This window comes from Brachycentrus maculatus, unplaced genomic scaffold (genome assembly GCF_059751285.1).
Source record: "Brachycentrus maculatus isolate JH-2025_06_01 unplaced genomic scaffold, ASM5975128v1 h1tg000755l, whole genome shotgun sequence".
NCBI classification, from domain to species: domain Eukaryota; kingdom Metazoa; phylum Arthropoda; class Insecta; order Trichoptera; family Brachycentridae; genus Brachycentrus; species Brachycentrus maculatus.
This window is the reverse complement of record NW_028281485.1, coordinates 10,262-31,024: the sequence shown is the minus strand read 5'-3', so window position 1 is coordinate 31,024 and position 20,763 is coordinate 10,262. Positions and strand designations below refer to the sequence as shown.

At 33.1% G+C, this 20,763-nt stretch overlaps 3 protein-coding genes across 3 annotated transcripts; all 3 read left to right on the top strand.

Moving 5' to 3' along the window:
- The first annotated feature begins 549 nt into the window (after positions 1 to 549).
- Positions 550 to 9,066, top strand: LOC148300295 (26S proteasome regulatory subunit 7). Its single transcript, XM_088274997.1, has 10 exons — positions 550 to 738; positions 845 to 882; positions 982 to 1,155; positions 3,895 to 4,034; positions 4,593 to 4,761; positions 5,387 to 5,519; positions 6,285 to 6,411; positions 6,877 to 6,973; positions 7,604 to 7,812; positions 8,844 to 9,066. The coding sequence occupies exons 1-10, from the start codon at positions 663 to 665 to the stop codon at positions 8,986 to 8,988; spliced, it is 1,308 nt and encodes a 435-aa protein (XP_088131123.1). The 5' UTR covers positions 550 to 662; the 3' UTR covers positions 8,989 to 9,066.
- A 2,015-nt stretch (positions 9,067 to 11,081) lies between these two features.
- LOC148300294 (uncharacterized) lies at positions 11,082 to 17,498 on the top strand. Its single transcript, XM_088274996.1, has 9 exons — positions 11,082 to 11,192; positions 11,269 to 11,391; positions 12,824 to 12,952; positions 13,895 to 14,157; positions 14,772 to 14,886; positions 14,960 to 15,054; positions 15,188 to 15,365; positions 16,002 to 16,377; positions 17,147 to 17,498. Exons 1-9 carry the CDS (start codon positions 11,175 to 11,177, stop codon positions 17,236 to 17,238), a joined length of 1,389 nt encoding a protein of 462 aa, XP_088131122.1. The 5' UTR covers positions 11,082 to 11,174; the 3' UTR covers positions 17,239 to 17,498.
- A 650-nt stretch (positions 17,499 to 18,148) lies between these two features.
- Positions 18,149 to 20,422, top strand: LOC148300293 (TBC1 domain family member 31-like). Its single transcript, XM_088274998.1, has one exon. It carries the CDS (start codon positions 18,432 to 18,434, stop codon positions 20,388 to 20,390), a length of 1,959 nt encoding a protein of 652 aa, XP_088131124.1. The 5' UTR covers positions 18,149 to 18,431; the 3' UTR covers positions 20,391 to 20,422.
- Positions 20,423 to 20,763: the final 341 nt, after the last annotated feature.

Sequence of the window (20,763 nt, the reverse complement as noted above, 5' to 3'; positions counted from 1 at the left end):
GACAAAAATACTGTAGAAGTGTTCCATGCAAATATTGTGCTCTCTAACTAAAAAATTAATAAATGTATCCTGTTCTGGATATTTTAAACTATCTTATTTAAATATCTTCTTCTTCTTCTAACCCTTATCCGCACCCCAATGGTGGGCATAGGGCACTGCATCGTAAAGAGGCAGTATTATCTTGATCGTTAAATACACGAAGGAAAGATTATCTGCCTTTCGCTTCAGGTACCAGTCCAGGGTCATATTAAATAAATATTAGACTGAAAAATCACTAATATTTATTTTGACCCTCTTGGGAATCGAACTCGGGATCTCCAGCATGGTAGCCTAACCACTTCACTACGGAGGTGGACATATATATATATATTTATATATATACACACATAAATATATAAATATAAAAAATATTTTATTGCATTCCAGATTGTGCACTAGTTTGTAATATGCACACACACACACCAAAAGTGTGACATTTGAATTATTTTTACTATTTACCCCGTTTTTAATACTAGTAAAACTTATGGTCTTTTGCGAAAACTTCATGGCAAACTCAAAACTTGCCTGTAATCTTACTTGTCACTTTGCCTTAATTTTTAGTTTTTGTTTTGTGAAATTAGGCCTTTATTTCGTGTTCCATTGTTAATATCACATTTATCAAGATGCCTGATCATTTAGGAGATGATATGAGGAAAATTAAGAGCGACGATAAGGAAGAGCCAGAAAAAGAAATAAAATGTAAGTGCAAAATTTGTGCATTGTAATTCTGATGTATTTCCTTTTTCAAGATTTTTTTTGTTATATTGTATTATTTCTTTATCAAAAACACATTTATTTGTTTTAGCTCTCGATGAAGGCGATATTGCACTCCTTAAATCCTATGTAAGTCTTTGACTTCAAAAAATATAGGTTCACATGTAGCACAATTATTATTTTTTGTTTGTTTAAATATCCTAAAATTCTTAATTTCACGGTTCACAGGGACAAGGCCAATATACTAAGAGCATTAAAGCGATTGAAGATGACATCCAAACCGTAATTAAGCTTGTTAATGAACTGACTGGAATTAAGGAATCAGATACTGGACTGGCTCCTCCGGCTTTATGGGACTTGGCAGCCGATAAGCAGACCTTGCAAAATGAACAACCTTTACAGGTACCTACTTTGCGGAACACCTGTTTTAACTTTTTATTTTCTTTATAGAGTTTAAGCATTTACTTCTTATCTCAACCCTTTTACCGAGTTTGAAAAAATATTAGGTCATTCCAAAAAAGCAACTGTAGGTAAACAACCTTTACAGGTACCTACTTACGTGGAATATTTTTTAATTTTTTTTTTATCTTTATAGAGTTTTTTAAATTTACTTCTTACCTTTACCCATTCACTGAGTATAATGAAATATTTGGTCATTCCAAAAAAGCAGTGTAGTGGTTATGACGAAATATTCCGTCATTACCTTCCAAAAAAATACCCTCTTGTGGGCATGACGATCTACTTTAAGTTAATTTTATTTGAAGATTGTTTGCAAAGACAGATCGGTGTGGCATTCTATTCTCTCTGCTTACCCCTGCGGCGTGATGGTTAGTAAGTTAATCATCAATTAGACATCAATTTTAATTTATAACTCTTTTTTTTGTACTGGTTTCGCCCGGTAAAAAAAAAGATGGTACTAGTTGCGCTCCCAGTAGAAGAATGAGATATCGAGGCTTTTTTTTAAATTACCTAACGTCCAAGTGACTCTGAAATCTAGCTACGGCTTATGCAACACTGCTTATCATGACCCTACTCAGGCTTCAACTTTTTAAGTTTCAAAGCCTATGCCTACTCCTGAGGGGATTTACTCTTTATGTTTAAAGTTACTATAATTTCATGTAATTCATGAGTGAAAATTCTAGGCCAAAACACTCGCTCAGATATCGAAGCATGGGGGATACCCCTTTTATATGGTCAGGCAGGCATTGTTCGATTGTCTTGGTGACCTGCGGAACAAGGTTCAAATTTCCTCAGGTCACCGCTCTTGGAACGAATGTAATCCTTTTATTCCCGGTCATTGTTTCATGTGAATAAAGCATTTTGCTTAGTTGCTTTTTACGTGTTCTGAGGAATGTTTTCTTGGAATTGGTAACTGCTATCTGGTGTGTGTTATCGATAGTGTTACTGCTAAAGGTACTGGAACACTTGTGATGAGGAAGACGGAAACGCGCAAATGAAGACAATTGTTTATTTATAAAAAAATCACATGTTATATGAACAATGGGACACAAATATATCGAAAATTACAAAACTTATTAAGGCGAGAAGAACAAAGCGACACCAATAGAACATTATAGCACTTGTTAGGTCGAGAAGAACAAAGCGACACCAATAGAAAATTATAACACTTGTTAGGTCGAGAACAACAAAGCGACACCAATAGAAAATTATAACACTTGTTAGGTCGAGAAGAACAAAGCGACACCAATAGAAAATTATAACACTTGTTAGGTCGAGAACAACAAAGCGACACCAATAGAAAATTATAACACTTGTTAGGTCGAGAACAACAAAGCGACACCAATAGAAAATTATAACACTTGTTAGGTCGAGAAGAACAAAGCGACACCAATAGAAAATTATAACACTTGTTAGGTCGAGAACAACAAAGCGACACCAATAGAAAATTATAACACTTGTTAGGTCGAGAAGAACAAAGCGACACCAATAGAAAATTATAACACTTGTTAGGTCAAGAAGAACAAAGCGACACCAATAGAAAATTATAACACTTAGGTCGAGAAAAACAAAGCAACACGAATATAAAAAATTACAAAACACAAGGGCAAAGCGACGTCAACAGAAACAGAGCGAGCGCGACGTATACACGTTTGAATATTATTTAATCTGAGCACACAAAACTTTGTCTGCCATTCCTTATATACGATTTTAAAGAAGCTACATGTGGTGGGGACAATATTATAAACAAAATAAAAGTCAATGAACTGCGTCTCTTTGTTCTTCTCGCGTACATTTATGAATACTATTTTAATACATAAATTATTCTGAAAAATACACAGATTTGGAAGAAACACATAGATAGATTATTCGATCTTCGAGTTGACTGACCTCACACTGGTATTTTTACTATGGTGACATATTCCATCGTTGCGATTATTACTACGGACTTAACAAAAAAACCCGTCATCCTATAGAAATAATTTCTCCCTGTAAATTGGTTAATCAGTTGCCAGTTCATCCCTCACATGACACGGGCAAGGAGTTTGTGTTGCATTGATGAGTGCGGGTGCTGCTCGGGCTAATCATATTTTAACTTGGTGGTATTGATTTGCCCGAGCAGTGGATAGTGACAGTGTAGATATCGCTCACTCCTTTGAAAAACGTCATAAATCAAAAAACTTGATTTTTCACGAGAACGTTTTTAAAGTTTAAAAATATAATACAATGTACTAAAAATAAATATCAAGCCACTTATTGAACTTTTTACTGAGCAACAGACCTTTTTAGGTAAAACCTGAAGGTTTTTTCTCCATTTGAAAAATATTTAGTATATTTAAAAATTAAAAAAAAACAATACCTTTTCTTCAAAATTCAAAAACGACACTTTCTGCCCTGTAGCGGGTAAATACTTAGTTAAAATATAACTCTTTTGCTGGGATATAGTACATTTTCTGGGCATTCCGAAAACATGTACAACTGAAAATTTATGATTTTTCATTTATGACATTCTTGAAAGGAGTGAGCGATATATGTATTTGTTTTTATTGACTAACCTGAGCAGTGTTCGGGTAGTCCTGTTTTAAATGGTTGTTGATGATTTCCTGCACCGACTAATTTTCTCGCCAAAATTCGACTGTTAAGTAGTTAACAGTTAACGTAATAATTTTTTTATTGTTGTAGGTGGCTAGATGCACTAAGATAATCAATGCAGATTCTGATAATCCTAAGTATATTATCAATGTCAAGCAATTTGCCAAGTTTGTTGTCGATCTGGCAGACTCTGTGGCTCCAACTGATATTGAGGAAGGCATGAGGGTCGGGTGAGTCCTTTTTATTTGATATTATTCTAAGAAAAGTTTTATGTATTAACTCACGAGGGTAGCCGGAAGGTTAGTAGGAGTTGTATTAACACTATAGATGTGCCTAATGGGTAAGGGTAAGCATTGCTTTTTCGGTTACAGGGTTGGAATAATTTTCATCTAGACTTTTTCTAGGTTCATATTTTTCCTGGTTTAATTCTTTATGTCATATTTTGAAATATATATGGAGCAAAAAATACGCAGCACGCAACCAAATTCGTGCACTGGTTGCGTTGAGTTATTAAATTCAAAAACTTCTTCATAATAAGTATTTCTGTAATTGAGTTTCAGGATTCAATCGCTCATCGCTGTTCAATTAATACATGGTTTAAGCCAATGGCTACCATCTTTTTTGAAAAAAAGTACCAGATTTTTTAAATTCATTTTGGGGGGGCTGGATGAAAAATAACTGTTTATTCCGAATAGTCTTCTTTTTCACTTTGTATGAATTTCATAGATAATTTTTTTACTTCCATTTCTCTGATGGATATTTAGTTAGTTATTTTGTTACCATTTCAGGGTGGACCGCAATAAGTACCAGATCCATATTCCTCTTCCACCGAAGATAGACCCTACGGTGACCATGATGCAGGTGGAAGACAAGCCCGACGTGACTTACAGCGATGTAGGAGGGTGCAAAGAGCAAATAGAGAAGTTGAGAGAAGTCGTAGAAACTCCATTGCTCCATGTTAGTAATTTCAACATTTTTTTTTGTCTTTTTGGCTGCCATTAACACAAGAAATATTTGTTCTATAATTGACTGTGGCCGTAAAAATCTTCTTTCATATTTAAATCAAATTACTATTCATATTATTTAGAGTTGTGTCCTTGGGACTTTGAAGGATGAGGGAGGGGGGAGTGAGAGCTGTTTCTTATTATTATTATTTTTTATGTACAATAGGGGGGGGGGAGGCTTTAGTCATTGTCATATCGTTAATTATGGGTTTACTATTATTTATATTCTAAAATTTGCACTAAGCTTCACAAACGGTATTTGAAAATGATTTTAAAAATAGTTTAAAAAATATTGATTTTATAAAATAAATAATTATTTACCAAGTGAAATTTAAATAAAAAAAAAATGGATAGATATTATAACAAAGTGATTGCCGGATCAATAAATGATTTTTTTTTACAAGCAGCGCTTTAGGTTTATTATTTATAGAAACAGCTTAAATACTTCTTACTATTCATATATTAAAATAAGATCAATGAAATATAAAGGAATGTATCCAATTCACATTGAAAAATTATGATACACTATTAGTGGAGTTACAGACAAAGATTCTAATGTAATAATTTAATTTTTCTAGCCCGAAAAATTCGTTAACTTGGGTATTGAGCCCCCTAAGGGAGTTTTGCTGTTTGGACCTCCCGGAACTGGCAAAACGCTTTGTGCTCGTGCTGTAGCTAATAGAACGGACGCCTGCTTCATCAGGGTTATCGGTAAGCGCTTCTTTGATGATATAAAATATACATTTACCCGTGAACTGCATCTATCACTTACATCTGTGTCATTACAACAGTATCTGCTGATTATTAGGACTATTGGAGATGAGGGTGTGATTTGCTGCTACCCTGGATTCAACATTTCACATTTATTTTACCAGCGACCGGGTTTCATCGTTACTGGCATCATCAGACTGTCTGGTGTTGAAATTTAACTTCTTAATAAAATACATATCGTTTTATGCGGTCTGTCTACATATTATGTAATTGAACAGGTCAAGTACAGCAGAACCTCTATAATCCGAATTTACCCTCTGTTCGGACAAGTGGAGCATTTGGATTACAGTTCAGAGAATCTGTAGGGTATTTTTATCAAATAAAACAAATATGTATTGTGAAATTTTTAGTGTATTTATTCAACCTTTTAAAGAAACCAATTGCCTTAGTTGGTCAATATTTATTGAATGACAAGTAAAAAGCTGGCAACTAGTGCAATGTTGGCGGTAGCATGGATTTCCGTTTTTAAAAAAGTGGGTGTTCGGATTACAGAGGTGTTCGGATTAGAGGGGGTTTGGACTATAGAGGTCCTGCTGTTTATATTTTTTAAATACAATAGATTTTATGTTATGCAGAAGATGATATTTTATGAAAAGATGTAGAAAGCAGTGACTCAAGAAGATCAGATATTTTTTTTATTTCTGATGTTGGTAACTTTAATTTTCAATAGTTTAGGTAATATTAATTTGTCTCTTTTTTTGTCAGGATCCGAATTGGTCCAGAAGTACGTCGGAGAGGGGGCGAGGATGGTGAGAGAACTCTTCGAGATGGCTCGTAGCAAAAAGGCATGCCTCATTTTCTTTGACGAAATTGACGCCATTGGAGGAGCTAGGTAAACTTTTTTTTACCATTTTGATTATTTTATATAACCTTAGATAAACAGGCAGGTAGGTGCCTGAGGTGAATACTGGGCGTAAAGTGGTATGACTTGATCAGGAATGAGGATGTGAGGAGAAGAACCCAACAGCCCCTCATACTGGAAGTCCTGAAGAGGAGAAGGTGCACATGGTTGGGAAATGTCCTTAGAATGCCACCTGAGAGCATTAACCCTTTATGTCTCTTCTTCCAACCCCGAGGATTCCGGCATCCCGGTAGGCCGCTGACGACCATTCACCGACTTTACTCAGTGGAACTTCGAAATGCCGGACTGACCTGGGAGGAAGCCAAGGAGATGGCGAGTGACTTGGAGACGACTTGTGTTTGCCGGAGCAAACATGGAAAAAGATAAAAAAATTGATAAACGTGTTTTTCATTATTTTGTTGATAATCTATCGTAATAATTGTGTTTTTGTTAAAGGTTTGATGATGGAGCCGGGGGTGATAATGAAGTACAGCGCACAATGTTGGAGCTTATTAACCAATTGGACGGATTCGATCCACGTGGAAACATTAAGGTGAGCCAATTTATACAATCATAGGCTGGTTGAAGTGATCGCTGAAACAAGCCTATGACAAGTTGCATACCCTGTAATTACAACAGATCTGTGCAACAGATCTTTTTAAGTAAAACCTGAAGGTTTTTTCTGTATTTGAAAAATATTTAGTTTATTTAAAAAAATAATTAAACAATACCTTTTCTTCGAATGGCAAAAACAACTCTTTCTGCCCTGTAGCGGGTAAATATTAAGTTAAAAATATGCCGCTTTTGCTGGGATATAGTACATTTTCTAGGAATTCTGAAAACATGAACAACTTAAAATTCACGATTTTTTTATTTATGACGTTCTTGAAAGGATTGAGCAATATATCAGGATTTTTTAACCCTTTGAACGCGTTAAGCAACAAAAAAAGTTGATTTAAAAAATGCAAATTTTCCATAAAAAATAAAGTATTCTATAAAATTCCTTTTATTTGTTTAAGCCATATCCATGGCATGTAAAAGCCATAGACTATAGTCAATTTACGCATCCTAAGGAGAAAAAAATTTGGGCGACTTTAGTCAATTTACGCGTCCAAAGGGTTAATGCAAATACTAGTTGTGTATTTTATCAATGCATGTAATAATATAATCTCATTTTCTTTAGGTCCTAATGGCGACCAATCGTCCCGACACCCTCGACCCTGCGTTGATGCGGCCGGGTCGTCTGGACCGCAAGGTGGAGTTCGGTCTGCCTGACTTGGAAGGACGCACGCACATATTCCGCATCCACGCCAGGTCCATGAGTGTGGAGCGCGACATCCGCTTTGACCTGCTCGCCCGACTCTGTCCCAACTCTACCGGAGCTGAGATCAGGTAACTTTAAAATTTTGATCTTAACTTTTATTAATTTAACTAAATTTCAATCTTAACTTAATTTTAATTTTAAATTTATTATTATTATTTTTTTTTTAAATTTATATAAAGAGATATATTTGTATAACTTATATTTGAAGCACTAACTTAGTGATTTTCCATTTTATAATTAAAATGTAACTTTGTTTTAAAATTAAATCAAAGTTACATTTTAACTATAAGATATATTTGTGTTTTTATCATTTACAAAAATACTTCAATTTCATAAAATTTCTGTGAGCCTAAGCGGCTCATTATTAGAAATAGGTATCGAATTTTGGTCAGTTTGAATCAGTACTTACATGAAGGCAAGGTGATCACTTTTGCGCTTCAAGAACCAGTCCAGGGTAATATTAAATAAATATTACAGTGTAAAATCACACATATTTATTTTCACCCCCCCCCTCTGGGAATCGAACCCGGGACCTCTAGCACGGTAGCTAAACACACTGACCATTACACCACTGAGGCGGACAATTTACTACAAACAATTACCTATTATTATTTTTTCTTATACACTTATATTAATATTTTAAAGCTTTTCATCAGCAACAAAAAACAAAAAAGCCTACGATAAATATTCTTATATTCAACGTTCTTGTTTGGCACACAACAATGAATTTAGTATCTATATTGATTTCACAAACACTAAACTATCTACTCTAAAAAATATGGTAAAGACACATCCATCGACTTAACTTCTCTCTTATATAATAACTTCCACTCCCTATTTCAATTCCTTTCCCTCTCCTTTATAAAAAAATAATAATTTAATTAAAAAAAACAATTGTATGTAATATATTATATATTTAATTTTCTGTTAACGCTCATTCTGTGAAAACCTGTAATTGGAGCTTTTTTCAACAATTAAGATATAAACTTATATGTTATTGTTCTCTGTTGGTTTCCCAAATAAAAATAAAATAAAAATAAAACAATATTTCATAGGGTTCAAATATTGATTTTTTCACCCCTGTTTTTTTTTCTTGTAGGTCTGTATGCACTGAAGCCGGTATGTTTGCGATCAGAGCAAGAAGGAAGGTGGCTACGGAGAAGGACTTCTTGGAGGCAGTCAACAAAGTCATCAAATCGTACGCTAAATTCTCAGCAACTCCTAGATATATGACATACAATTAAATTTATAACATGTCATGCTTTTTATATAATAATTAAGTATATGTTGTGTAATCACATGCATTAAACGTTTTACATACTTATGAGTGTATTATTTACTATTCCTTACATGAAAAACCTGTGTGTTAAGTGTTGACGGTATCGTCCAAACCGACAACTTCATCCACCAACTATGTTGTATGCAAATATTGCTCACTCCTTTCAAGAACGTCATAAATCAAAAAACTTAATATTTCAGGAGAACGTTTTTAAGTTTAAAAATATAACACATTTTATTAAAAATAACTATCAAGCCACATATTGAACTTTTTACTATGCAACACATCTTTTTAGGTAAAACCTGAAGGTTATTTCACAATTTGAAAAACATTTAATATATTTAAAAAAATGATTAAACAATACCTTTTCTTCAAAATGCAAAAACAACACTTTCTGCCCTGTAGCGGGTAAATATTATGTTAAAAATATGCCGCTTTTACTGGGATATAGTACATTTTCTGGGCATTCCGAAAACATGCACAACTGAAAATTGATGATTTTTGATTTATGACGTTCTTGAAAGGAGTGAGCGATATGCCCAAGCACATTGTCAACATCTTTCATTATCAACATGCTCACTTAACACATCTCTATCTGGGTATTTTCCAGACAAATTTGGCAAGAAGAGAGTGCAATTATGTGATTTCTGTGCGCAATATCATTTATTACACATAAAAAATATTTTTATGTGTAATAATGATTCATTTATTTTATTTATTGTTTCGGCATTAACTTTGTGGTAAGACATGTTACAATGATTAAAGAAAACACTTCGTTTTTTACCACTTGAGTTTTATTATAGACTACATGTTTCAGAAGTTAAACTTCCATCATTCAGGTCTGTATAATAACTATATATTATTTATGTTATTATACAGACCTGAATGATGGAAGTTTAACTTCTGAAACATGTAGTCTATAATAAAACTCAAGTGGTAAAAAACGAAGTGTTTTCTTTAATCATGATTCATTTATTTAAGAATTTATTAGAATTTAAAAAGAAATGTTATGTTTACTGTAAGGAGATGTAAATATATAGATAGATGATGTAAATTAAGTGTAAATAATAGTTTAAATTGATTGAGGAAACATTTGTTTTATACCACTTGAGTTTTATTAAAGACTACTAGTTTCGGAAGCTAAATATTATTCAGACCTTACGTTGGAAGTTTAGCTTTCGAGACTAGTAGTCTTTAATAAAACTCAAGTGGTATAAAAACAAGTGTTTCCTTAATCATTGTAACATGTCTTACCACAAAGTTAATGCCGAAACAATAAATAAAATATGTAGTTGGTAATATAAGCTAACTTAAGAAATAAAGAATAAAATAAAAAAAATATTATGGAAACATTTGCTGTTTTTTTAGCTCACATAATTTAAATATGTAGGCAATAAACAGAAATTAATTTTAAAAAAAAAGTAAAACTAACCAACCATCATGCCGCTTTCCGTAGGGGTAGAAATAGAGAATAGTATGCCACACGCAGTGGCCTGCACAGAGAATTGATTAGGGTAGACAGTAGAGGTAGGTAGTAAGGTAAGCTGGTACTACTGACTAGGGTATGGAGTAGAGGTAGGTACCTATCTTACCTTAAGGTAAGCTAGGTACTACTTAGTAAGGTACGGTAGGTACTGGTTGCATTTTTATATGTCTTGCGGGTAAGTTAGGATAGGCACTGCTTTTCTGCCTATATGGAATGCACGCCCCTGACCACACGTGTGGCGTTCTATTCTCTCTGCCTCCCCCTGCGGATGATGCAGCATGATGGTTAGTTAGCTAGTCAGTTTTTTTTATAAAATCTCAAACTTATTTTTCAAAAAGGACTAGTAAATTGTGATTAATTTATTTCATTATTTTGTAAAACGGGTGGTGTAAAATAAAATATCAAAACAAATTCATACATTAAAGTTCCTACTTATCTATGGATTTTTTGAAAACTTGGATAAATATGGCATTGTGATAATTCGAAGCTATTGTGGCTCATCAATACATTTTCTATAATCATTGATGATTTAAATCATTATAAATTTTATTGACATCAGAAGTAGGTAGATCAAAAATGGTAACATAGTGTTTCAAAACACAAATGGTTATTCAAATAATTCTATTTATCAGATATTTAAGAGATTAAAATAGTGGAATTTTGTGATGGATACAAATAAATCAGTAAGTAATAGAACTTTAGCTATACACGTGAGAATGATAACTCTGTATCCATTAAAATATGATAATATTATTTTAGAAATTGGCCCTGGATATATATGACCTGTGTAGTATATTACAAACTGTAGGTTTTAAAATAAAAGATGAAGACGATCTTGAAAAATGTAAAGTTGCCGGGAGATCCATCGATATTACATGTAATGTAAGTAAAACTTATTTTTACATTTGACAATCAAAACATTTTTTATTGTATTTGTAAACTAGAAATTTACATAATGTGGTCCATTCATATACCATTTTGAATGTATAAAATATTTATTTCGCGTAGGGTTTTTAATTTGCCACTTTCCCTACAAAAGTATTTGCTTTGATTTTTCTTTAATACAGTGACAGTGATTGACTTCAATTTTCTAAATGGAGTCGATGCATATAGCGCAGTTACTCCTAAGTGTAAACTTGTGTCTCATCAGGAACAATTAAATATAGATTCAATGAAAAAAAAAATATGTGTTCTAATGATATTACTATAAATGTATAAATAATCAAGATTTCAGCTAAAATTTTATCTTTTATACAAGGAAATATAATACAGCTCATCGGATAAGTTGAAATATCAGGACACAATCATTGCCACTTGTCCTATATGCTTAAGCAATCCTTAGATATGCATTTAAGTATTACTCTCACATAACACAAGAAAGCACCTCCCAGGATAGCATACACATCACAATTAATACACTTCATGGAAAAGTACAAAGAACTACGAGATCCTCATCTTATGTTGAGACTTTAAATGATTAACTTCTCTCACATTTGGCATCAGCTTGTGCATTTATGGAAAATTGTGAATAATACACAACGGTTTAGTCACGGATTTCGTAGTGCGCAAATATCGTAGTCATACAGGAGAAAATGACTAAGTGCATTGTTTTACAAAAACGTGATCATTGACTATTTTATATCTTATTAGCTTAATATTGCCTTGAAAAAATCCCAAAGGATTTTAAACTTGGAAGTATAATATATTGACGTGTTAAAAATGACTAACTGCATTGATGTTTATTTTCTTGCCAAGCAAAAGAGACTTTAATGGCCCTCCTGAACATTTTACGTTTTGGTAGTTGGTCACTTTCTCCTGTACGACTACGATATGTTCTCTTTTAGATGATTTGCAGTATCCTTTTTTTAGATAAGTTTATAAAATTCGTTTATTTTCATGTTTATTAACATAAAAAAATATCCTAATCATATACCACCAATTTGAGTTGAATATTTTAGCTAAATGGCAAAGACTATAATGGGATTTTTGAAATTTCTAAAACTGAAAATAAGTCATCTCAATATTAACATATTTCGGATGTGTGTTTTTTACACCTGCTGGCCGCTGGCGGTTGGATTTAATAATTGTGTACATATAGTTGAGATCTTAACACAGAGATTGGTACCTAATATTCATATAAAAACAATAAATAATTCCTTATTTTCTTTTGAAATGAAACCAGCACCGAACGGGTAGAAATACCTTTCCCGTCCTTAGTGTGTTTAAGTGTCCTTTGTATTTTTGTAGTCATATTTAGCATTTTCAATTATTTTAACACAATTAGTACATTTTTTTAATGGATATTTTTACCAAGGTTTCTGGGAAGAAAGTATACTTAGAATCGAGCAGTATCGAATGTTATTGTTGGCGTGATGGAGGAAAAGAAGACGTTGAAAAATGGGAAATGTCTGGAACTAGTGGAGGAATAGAAACCACAAAAATGGTAAACAAGTACTGCATTTATATTTTATCTAACAACCCAAAACAAAATACAATAATTATAGATTCAATTGATTATAATTGCAGGCGAATGTTTTTGTCTTCATTTAAGCTGATAAATCATTTTAATTTCATTAAATACCTACATATTTTATTGTATTTCCTGAACAAGTGTCGTAAGGGCTCTGAGAAACACAGCTTGTAAACTACTGCATTAAACCATCACCTTATATAATAACACTTTAACACATACGCCACATTTGCGTCTTATTGCTTTATTTCTCACATACGCTGCAAATAATGTCCTCGGCTATACATTATCTGAAATTTACACTTCAAAATTTCATTATTTAATAGGATTTACTTACGAAATATTGTTTAAAATGAATAACATTTTCATTAATTGATTCGGCAGTCACTTTGTGGTAAAATGTATACATTTTAAATTAATGTTTTACTTAGTAAATACCACTATTTCTTAAAATCTATTGTGACACTTCATTCCACTTCATTTTCAAACACCGTATATACGGTGTTTGAAAATGATGCGGAATGCATTGAAACACGTATCACAGTAGATTTTAAGAAATAGTGGTATTTACTAAGTAAAACATTAATTAAAAATGGATAACATTTGTCGATATCATGGACTTTTGAATAATCTATCGATTCTGCGACCGGTTACTGAAATTTTAAAGCGTAAATATATATATTTTTTCTAAACAGTTGCGCATAGCCAAGGATTCCAATGCGACATATGCGCTTGATAACACATGGCTAAAATAGGACACCAACATAGTGTATGCGGTGGTAAGAGCGTTAAATTTTGCAAAAAAAAATATTCAGTTTCAGGCAAAATCATGCAGTTGGTAAAGTGTTGATATATTGTAACTTTTTATGTCATTTTACTGTAAGCATATTACATAAAATGTAATGCTTCATACAGGAAAGTGGTGTAGCACACAACAGGAAGTTGCCAAAGAATGTAATGTATGATATTGAGAAAACAGTGGAATCTCTTATAAATATAGTGCGGGGTACTTCATCTGTGCTAATGACTCCACCCAGAGAAAGAAGGAATTCTGAACCATTTGATGACATTGATGCAAAGTTGAACAAAATTAGGGATGAGTGCAATTTGAACCAAGATAACCCGCAATGTCACATGTCACACAGTTCTACAAATATCAATACTACACCTCCACAAATGTAGGTATATGTTATAAAGCATACATTGTTATTAAGATAAATAAATTACTAATAAATGAACTCTTCATTGTTTACTAAGAATATAATTTTGCTTATTTTTTATGCTGGAGTAGGGACAAATAATATATGCCGATTTATTAGAATTATGTACCCGTACAATTTCCTGATCGGACTTACAGAAAAAACGGCTGTTTGCTAGAAGTCCCCTTGGGAGTTTAAAAATTATCTACTTGTTGAAATATCGGATTAATATTATAGTGTTATATCTATACATGGAGAATGAATTAAAAATATGTTTATAATTTTTTTAAATATGTTATTAGCTGATCATGCCAATCAGAGCACGCATTTGGTTGCATATTGCATATTCTAGCTCATAACATTTGACAATTTGACTTGAACTTAAGCTGGAAAGAAATATAAACCGAGAAAATGTAATGAATACCATCTTAATTGGGTAACTGAAAAAGTAGCAGTTACCCATTAGTCACATTTCTAGTTATAACTCATTTATTTTTTCTATATAAGCATGTGTTGAACAAATCAAATCAAATTATTTCAAAACATAGATAGTACACTATAGTTTAATGTTCAAGCATTTATTTTTCCTTCAGGTTACAAGTAATCAAAGCAGAGACTCCAAGTAGATATCGTTCATTGGATGCACTGATCAACGTGAAATGTGACCCAATACTTCCAGAGCCAGGAGTGCTCAATGCAAAGAAAAAAGTATATTTATATATCACCAAAAAAGTCATTAAATCAATTGATATATCTAATTAGAAAATATGTTTTGTTTTAGATAACAGGTGCAGTCACTAGACAGAATACATACACTACTAGTCCTACTATAGACATGAGTGCTACTCATGATATTATCAAAGCTCGAACCTCTAGGTCCATAATTTAATATTCTTATGTTATAGTACAATTTTGCAAGATATGATAAAAGTTTAATCACTACTTTAATTTAAATTTATAAATCTCATAAATAATATTTTAAGATACAAATATTTGGTAATATTTTTAGCCCTGTTCAGTCCGTGGAGCAAATTGCACTCAATAAACTGAATGATGCCCAGAAATTATCTGAAGAATTGATCATCATTATAAAGGAAGCTAAAAAAGTTTTGGATAACGATAACATGCAATCTACTATGTCTCCAGCAGGCTCACTAATAGACGTTTCTAAAATATCTCAACCCAAGGTTTTTCAATGCAAACATTTTCATTTTATATAATCACTTTTTAACGCTTTATTTACCATTATTTTTTTAAGACTTACCTTAAAAACCAAGCAAATTTGTGTAAATAGCAAAATAATACACATTTTAACAAAAATTTCATAATTTCTATCCAATCGTTAGTTGGCTTTTTGCTGCCAACGACCAAACGCTGTAAATGACCAAACATCAATTAGTTTCTACCCTGCGTACTGGAATTACGTATTACGTATTACCCTACATAATTGCGAGTTATTTCCAGTGTGTAGAGTAGAAAAACCGACTAATCAGTGTTTGGTCTTTTATGGTTGGCAGCGCCGTACAAAAAAACAATCAAAAGCCTACTAGTTAGTTTCTGATTGTCAGAAGACATCTCTATAATGCAGAAGTCACCAACTTTTGTGAGAAAAGAGGCGGATTGATTTTATTAAAAATCTCTTGCAGACATCTATCATTTTGAAATTCTATGAAAGGATTGCGAATTCCAGAACATTGTAATTATTTTTTAAATTTAAAGAAAAACATACTAATATTCAAAAGAAATACTAGACTGACTAAATGTAGAGGACTTACTGCATATTTTTTTACTAAAAATCTAATGATATTGGTATTATTTTGAAGGGTACAGAATACAGGCGAGGAAGTATCGGACAATCTACATCAACATTATCTGGGATATCTGGTTTACCCTATGCGTCAAGCCCAAATTTGAGTAGAGTCAAAGAATCTCGAATTCCCAATATGAACTCCAAGAGGGTTAGTGTGTCCACAAACAAATTATATGGTTCTAGCAAAATTACCAAAAATGAGCTTGTCAAGGCTAGCAGCTTGAAAAGAAGTGTACCGAAGCGACTCTCGTCCATTGCCAGTATCAGCCCTAATTTTGCTGCTTTAGGGGGTAGAAAAAGCTTTGGATTGGGCTCTGTTTTGGAGAATCAGTTGCCAGGAGTCGGAACATACAAACCCTTAAATGAAAGAGCATCATTGCGATCATCAGGTAACTTGGATTACTCAAAAATGTAAAATTTTGTTCCAAATATCAAATTAAATTTAAATTAATGAATGATTCACACATTCATCTTTTAAAAATGGCTTTGATTTTTTATATTTCTTCACCCGTGAGATAAATACATATATTTTGCAAAATATTTAGGTAATAATATAATTGTCTGCCTCTGTAGTATTGATTTATTATTACCCTGGGCTGGTATCTGAATTAACCTTGTCTTTAATTAATTAACCATCTAGATGACTATGCCGATAATATGCAGTTCCCCACACCATTCGGTGTGGAAAAAAACATTATTTTTGATGAGGGCAGCATTGTTTACAAAGGATATTTTGTAATTGATATTTTGTAATAATTTACAAACAAGTATAAATAGATCCTCATCGGTTATATTTTATATTTTAAACATATCAATTCTTAATTTTATACTTCACCCTAGACTTGTTTCAATGTACCTTAATACGGGACTATCGTAAAAAAAAACAATTTACCAAAAACGTTTACTAAAAACATTAAAAAAATAAGTGCAACATATTTTTCAAAACTTTTTATAAAATATCAGTAAAAAATTTAAATACATACTTGTTATCACTACATTCTTAATATGTGTTGCCTTGGTGCTCCCCACAAATTGGATGTCCATCGTAAATTTTATGAATGTTTAATTTAGGTTTAAGTACAAGTAACAAAATTTCAAGATTGAAATACATATAATAGTTATTATAATAACTCATATTAAACTTATTACAATTTTCAGTTTTACCGAAAGATGGGGAACAGAAGAAGAAAACTGGTTTATACGCCCATGTTAGGAGTACCATTCCAAGGTGCTCTTCTGCTAAAAAATAAAAACATTTATTGATTTTAGTTAATTTTATGATTGTATGACGATTGAAAAATATAATGTTCGTAATGTGAATTTAGCTGAAAATAAAAAATGGGAATTATGTGCATGTTTGAAAATGAGTTATTTGGTTTTCTCTATTCCGAATTCCTTATTCATAAATATGTTATTTTTTTACTTTTATAATGACTATTTATTAATATTTCCTATGTATAGATTAGCATTTTAAGAACATATTTTTTAAACAATATTTTTTGATGTTTGTAACCAGATTTTGAATAAATTGTTTTTTTTTATAAACTTAGCTTATTTTTTCTTCCCATCTAAACAAAAAAGTGTTAAGGTGGAGACTGACCGGAGCATTTCGTCGTAACATAACACGTTACAATACGAGCATTCAGGAAGTCAGTAACTGAGCCGAGCGCTCCATCCATAGTTTCGGATGCTCGGTGATGCTCGCCGTGAGCGATGTTACGACGTTATGTTACAACGAAATGCTCCAGTCAGTCTCCACCTTATACGGCATAACTACTACTACTATCATCACGCTGTTTCCCCGCAGGTGTAGGCAGAAAGGATCGAATGCCACACTCTTCTGTCCTGGCATACACTCCTCGCCTCCTTCACATCCATACATATAGTCATACATACCCTCCGGCATAATAATACTCATAAATATTAAAAGTCAGTGATATGTTTTAAAATAACTTTTAAATATTAAAACGTTATTTTCCATACATGTATGGTGTTGGTACAGTTCGTGCAACATTGGCTGTAGTTCAAATTTATTCAATTTCCACTCTTTTTTGTCAGACTGTACTTATTTACAACTACAGGTAAGTACCCAAAATATTTAATTTACTGCCGCTAGAGAGCGCTAGTGAAGTTCATTTGTTTTGAAATTTGATTTTGATTTTGACAGTTCGGATTGTTGAGTTGTTTTGGTTTGTTTAAAATGAAAAGTTATATTATTTGTAGACGACGCATCAGAAGGAATTTTCTTTGATATAAAATGCCAGCGGCTTTATACTTAAATATGTGAAAGCATGAGGATAGAAATATGTTTTCTTCCTGCGATTCTTTTTGGCTGCAGTTAAATTGCGTTCATAGGTTTCATGCTTTAGTTTTAGAAATAAAATTGTGTTTGTAAATTAAAAAGTCTATAATTACGATAAATTCTTCGATCAAATTTTAAATAATGGATACGGAGTGTTTGGGAGTCAAGAAACATCGTTTCAAATTGAAATATAAACTTTCCGACGGCAATATTCTTCAAGTTCACCACACAATTTGTCCATCATTGAACAAAGTTAAACGCATCCGCTTTTTATCGATCGTGTTTGATACCTGCGATAGATTCGCTTGCTCCGATCATCATGGAAATATATTTATGTTCGATATGGTGGCTTGCGAGTATTGGACACTCTCGGGACACGAGCCAACTTCAGTTATGGCGTTTGCACCTTATGCTAAAAACCTATTGATGTTAGCCACGATGAACTGTCCTTATAACATGCTATTCATCGACGCGGACGACGGAAAACTGAAAAGCAAGCTTTCCGGACACAAGAGCGAAATAAAGATGATAACATTTTCATCCAAACGAGACCTTCTGCTAACATCCACAGGACTAGAAGCAATCATATGGGAGTTGACAGGGAAAACGCTTTATTTCAAACTCAACTTATGTGTTGGAAGAATTACCCAGATTGCATTTTTACCAGTGTCCGACAATATCGTCGCGTGTTTCAAAAATGATAGTTTTCGAATGTGGAACAGGCAAAATTTGAGACCGGCGAGCATTAACCTTTCTGCGAGGTTCAAGGAAATTCGAAGCTTCGCTCATTCTGCAAACGGAAGGGTCATAGTCATCGGGACATCCACAACAATAAGTGTACACGACGCGGATAGTTGGGAAACGATTCAATGTGCAGAAACACAGAAAATCAATGTCCACGGAGTAAAGCACCTTGTCTTACCCCAGTCACTAGACGGAGGATGCAATAAAGTATTAGTTGTCCTCTCTAATTGGGGAATAGTCCATTTGATCGATTTAAATAAATTCGCAAAAATTTGCACCATACCTACAGAATCTTCGTGTGTTTATAAGATATTTTCTAGCGCCAGTGGAAAATATTTGGCGTGTATTCTTAAATTTGGACAAATTAATGTTTACAAGTCGGACCATTTACTCGAAAAGATGAGTTCGAAAACCTGCCCAAAACCAAGCGTGAAATGCGATATCAAAAAGAAAATACGAAAATTCGTATTCGAGTCCTTGGAAGAGGAGGAAGATAAAGTAGACAATTATTTGAGTACAGATCGTTTGACTAAAATTTTAAAACAGTACTGCGAATACCCGGAGAAACATCGACTGACAATTTGGAAAAAGTTGCTGAAAACTCCGAACAATTATGACGCGTATTGCGATTTGATAGGCAGACCTGTGCATCCTAATTGTAGATCGTTAGATAAATGCATCACAATATGCGATAGCATATTTTTAAAGCACACGAAAAGGGTAATTTCTTGCTTGAACTATTGGTGTCCTGTGCTGAGTAACTTGGATTACCTGCATAGTTTTGTGTTTCCCTTCGTGAAGATGATGCACCGCGACCCTTTATATTGTTTCGAAGCTGTCGCTACTATTCTGAAGAATTATTGCCAGCTCTGGTTCGAGTATTGCCCCTTGCCGCCGATAAACGTTCTGTCCATGATAGAAAATGTTCTAGCGGAACATGACGACTCTTTGTTGGATCATTTTTGCACTGTGGGAGTAACCAGCCAAGTGTACGCTTTCACCTTGATGACCAGCGCCTTCAGCGAAGTTCTCTCATCCGCGGAATGGTTGGTTCTTTGGGATCACATTCTCAGTAATGAACCCTCTTTCATTTTGATGGCTATAGCCGCCTACACAATACTGCATCGAAAAACGTTGAAAAGATTTTGTAAAATTAAGCAATACGAAGAGTTTTATACCACTCAAAATTCTACCAATGTTAAAAAGTTGATTAAAACATCATACGATTTATTGAACGACACTTCTATTGGTGTACATCCCAGACAGTACTTGAAGCCGTTTGCTCCTTTGGAAAAGGGTGTTTGTTACCCTCAATGCAAATTTAGAGCTGACATCACTGTGGGTGTTAATGTATGAAGAAAATGAATATTATATTTCCACTGACAAGATTATTAATTTATTATTGTGTTCGTAACTTGTAATTTATGTAAAAATTTATTTTATCTATGTAATGTGTCTTGAATTCACGTTTAATTTGAAATAAATAAACACGTTTTTGAATTTTGTATTTACTGAAACCTACCTTACAAATTATAGTACATACTTATTAAATATCGGCAAGAAGCACAGCATCGTCAGCATACATGTATGATAGATATTCGAATGGTGAAATAAGGAAAGAATGCAAGGCTGAGATAAGCATTATCGATAAAATTCAGAAAGGCATGTTGAGATGGTTTGGGCATGTGGAACGAATGAGTGGGCAAAGAAGAGTGAGGCGAATGTAGTT

Coding starts and splice junctions, on each gene's coding strand:
- LOC148300295 (XM_088274997.1), top strand. CDS start 663: ATGCCTGATCATTTAGGAGATGATATGAGGAAAATTAAGAGCGACGAT. Junction 4,035..4,592: donor GAGGAAGGCATGAGGGTCGG/GTGAGTCCTTTT, acceptor TTACCATTTCAG/GGTGGACCGCAATAAGTACC. Junction 7,813..8,843: donor TCTACCGGAGCTGAGATCAG/GTAACTTTAAAA, acceptor TTTTTCTTGTAG/GTCTGTATGCACTGAAGCCG.
- LOC148300294 (XM_088274996.1), top strand. Junction 14,887..14,959: donor TGCTCAATGCAAAGAAAAAA/GTATATTTATAT, acceptor GTTTTGTTTTAG/ATAACAGGTGCAGTCACTAG. Junction 15,366..16,001: donor CTAAAATATCTCAACCCAAG/GTTTTTCAATGC, acceptor ATTATTTTGAAG/GGTACAGAATACAGGCGAGG.
- LOC148300293 (XM_088274998.1), top strand. CDS start 18,432: ATGGATACGGAGTGTTTGGGAGTCAAGAAACATCGTTTCAAATTGAAA.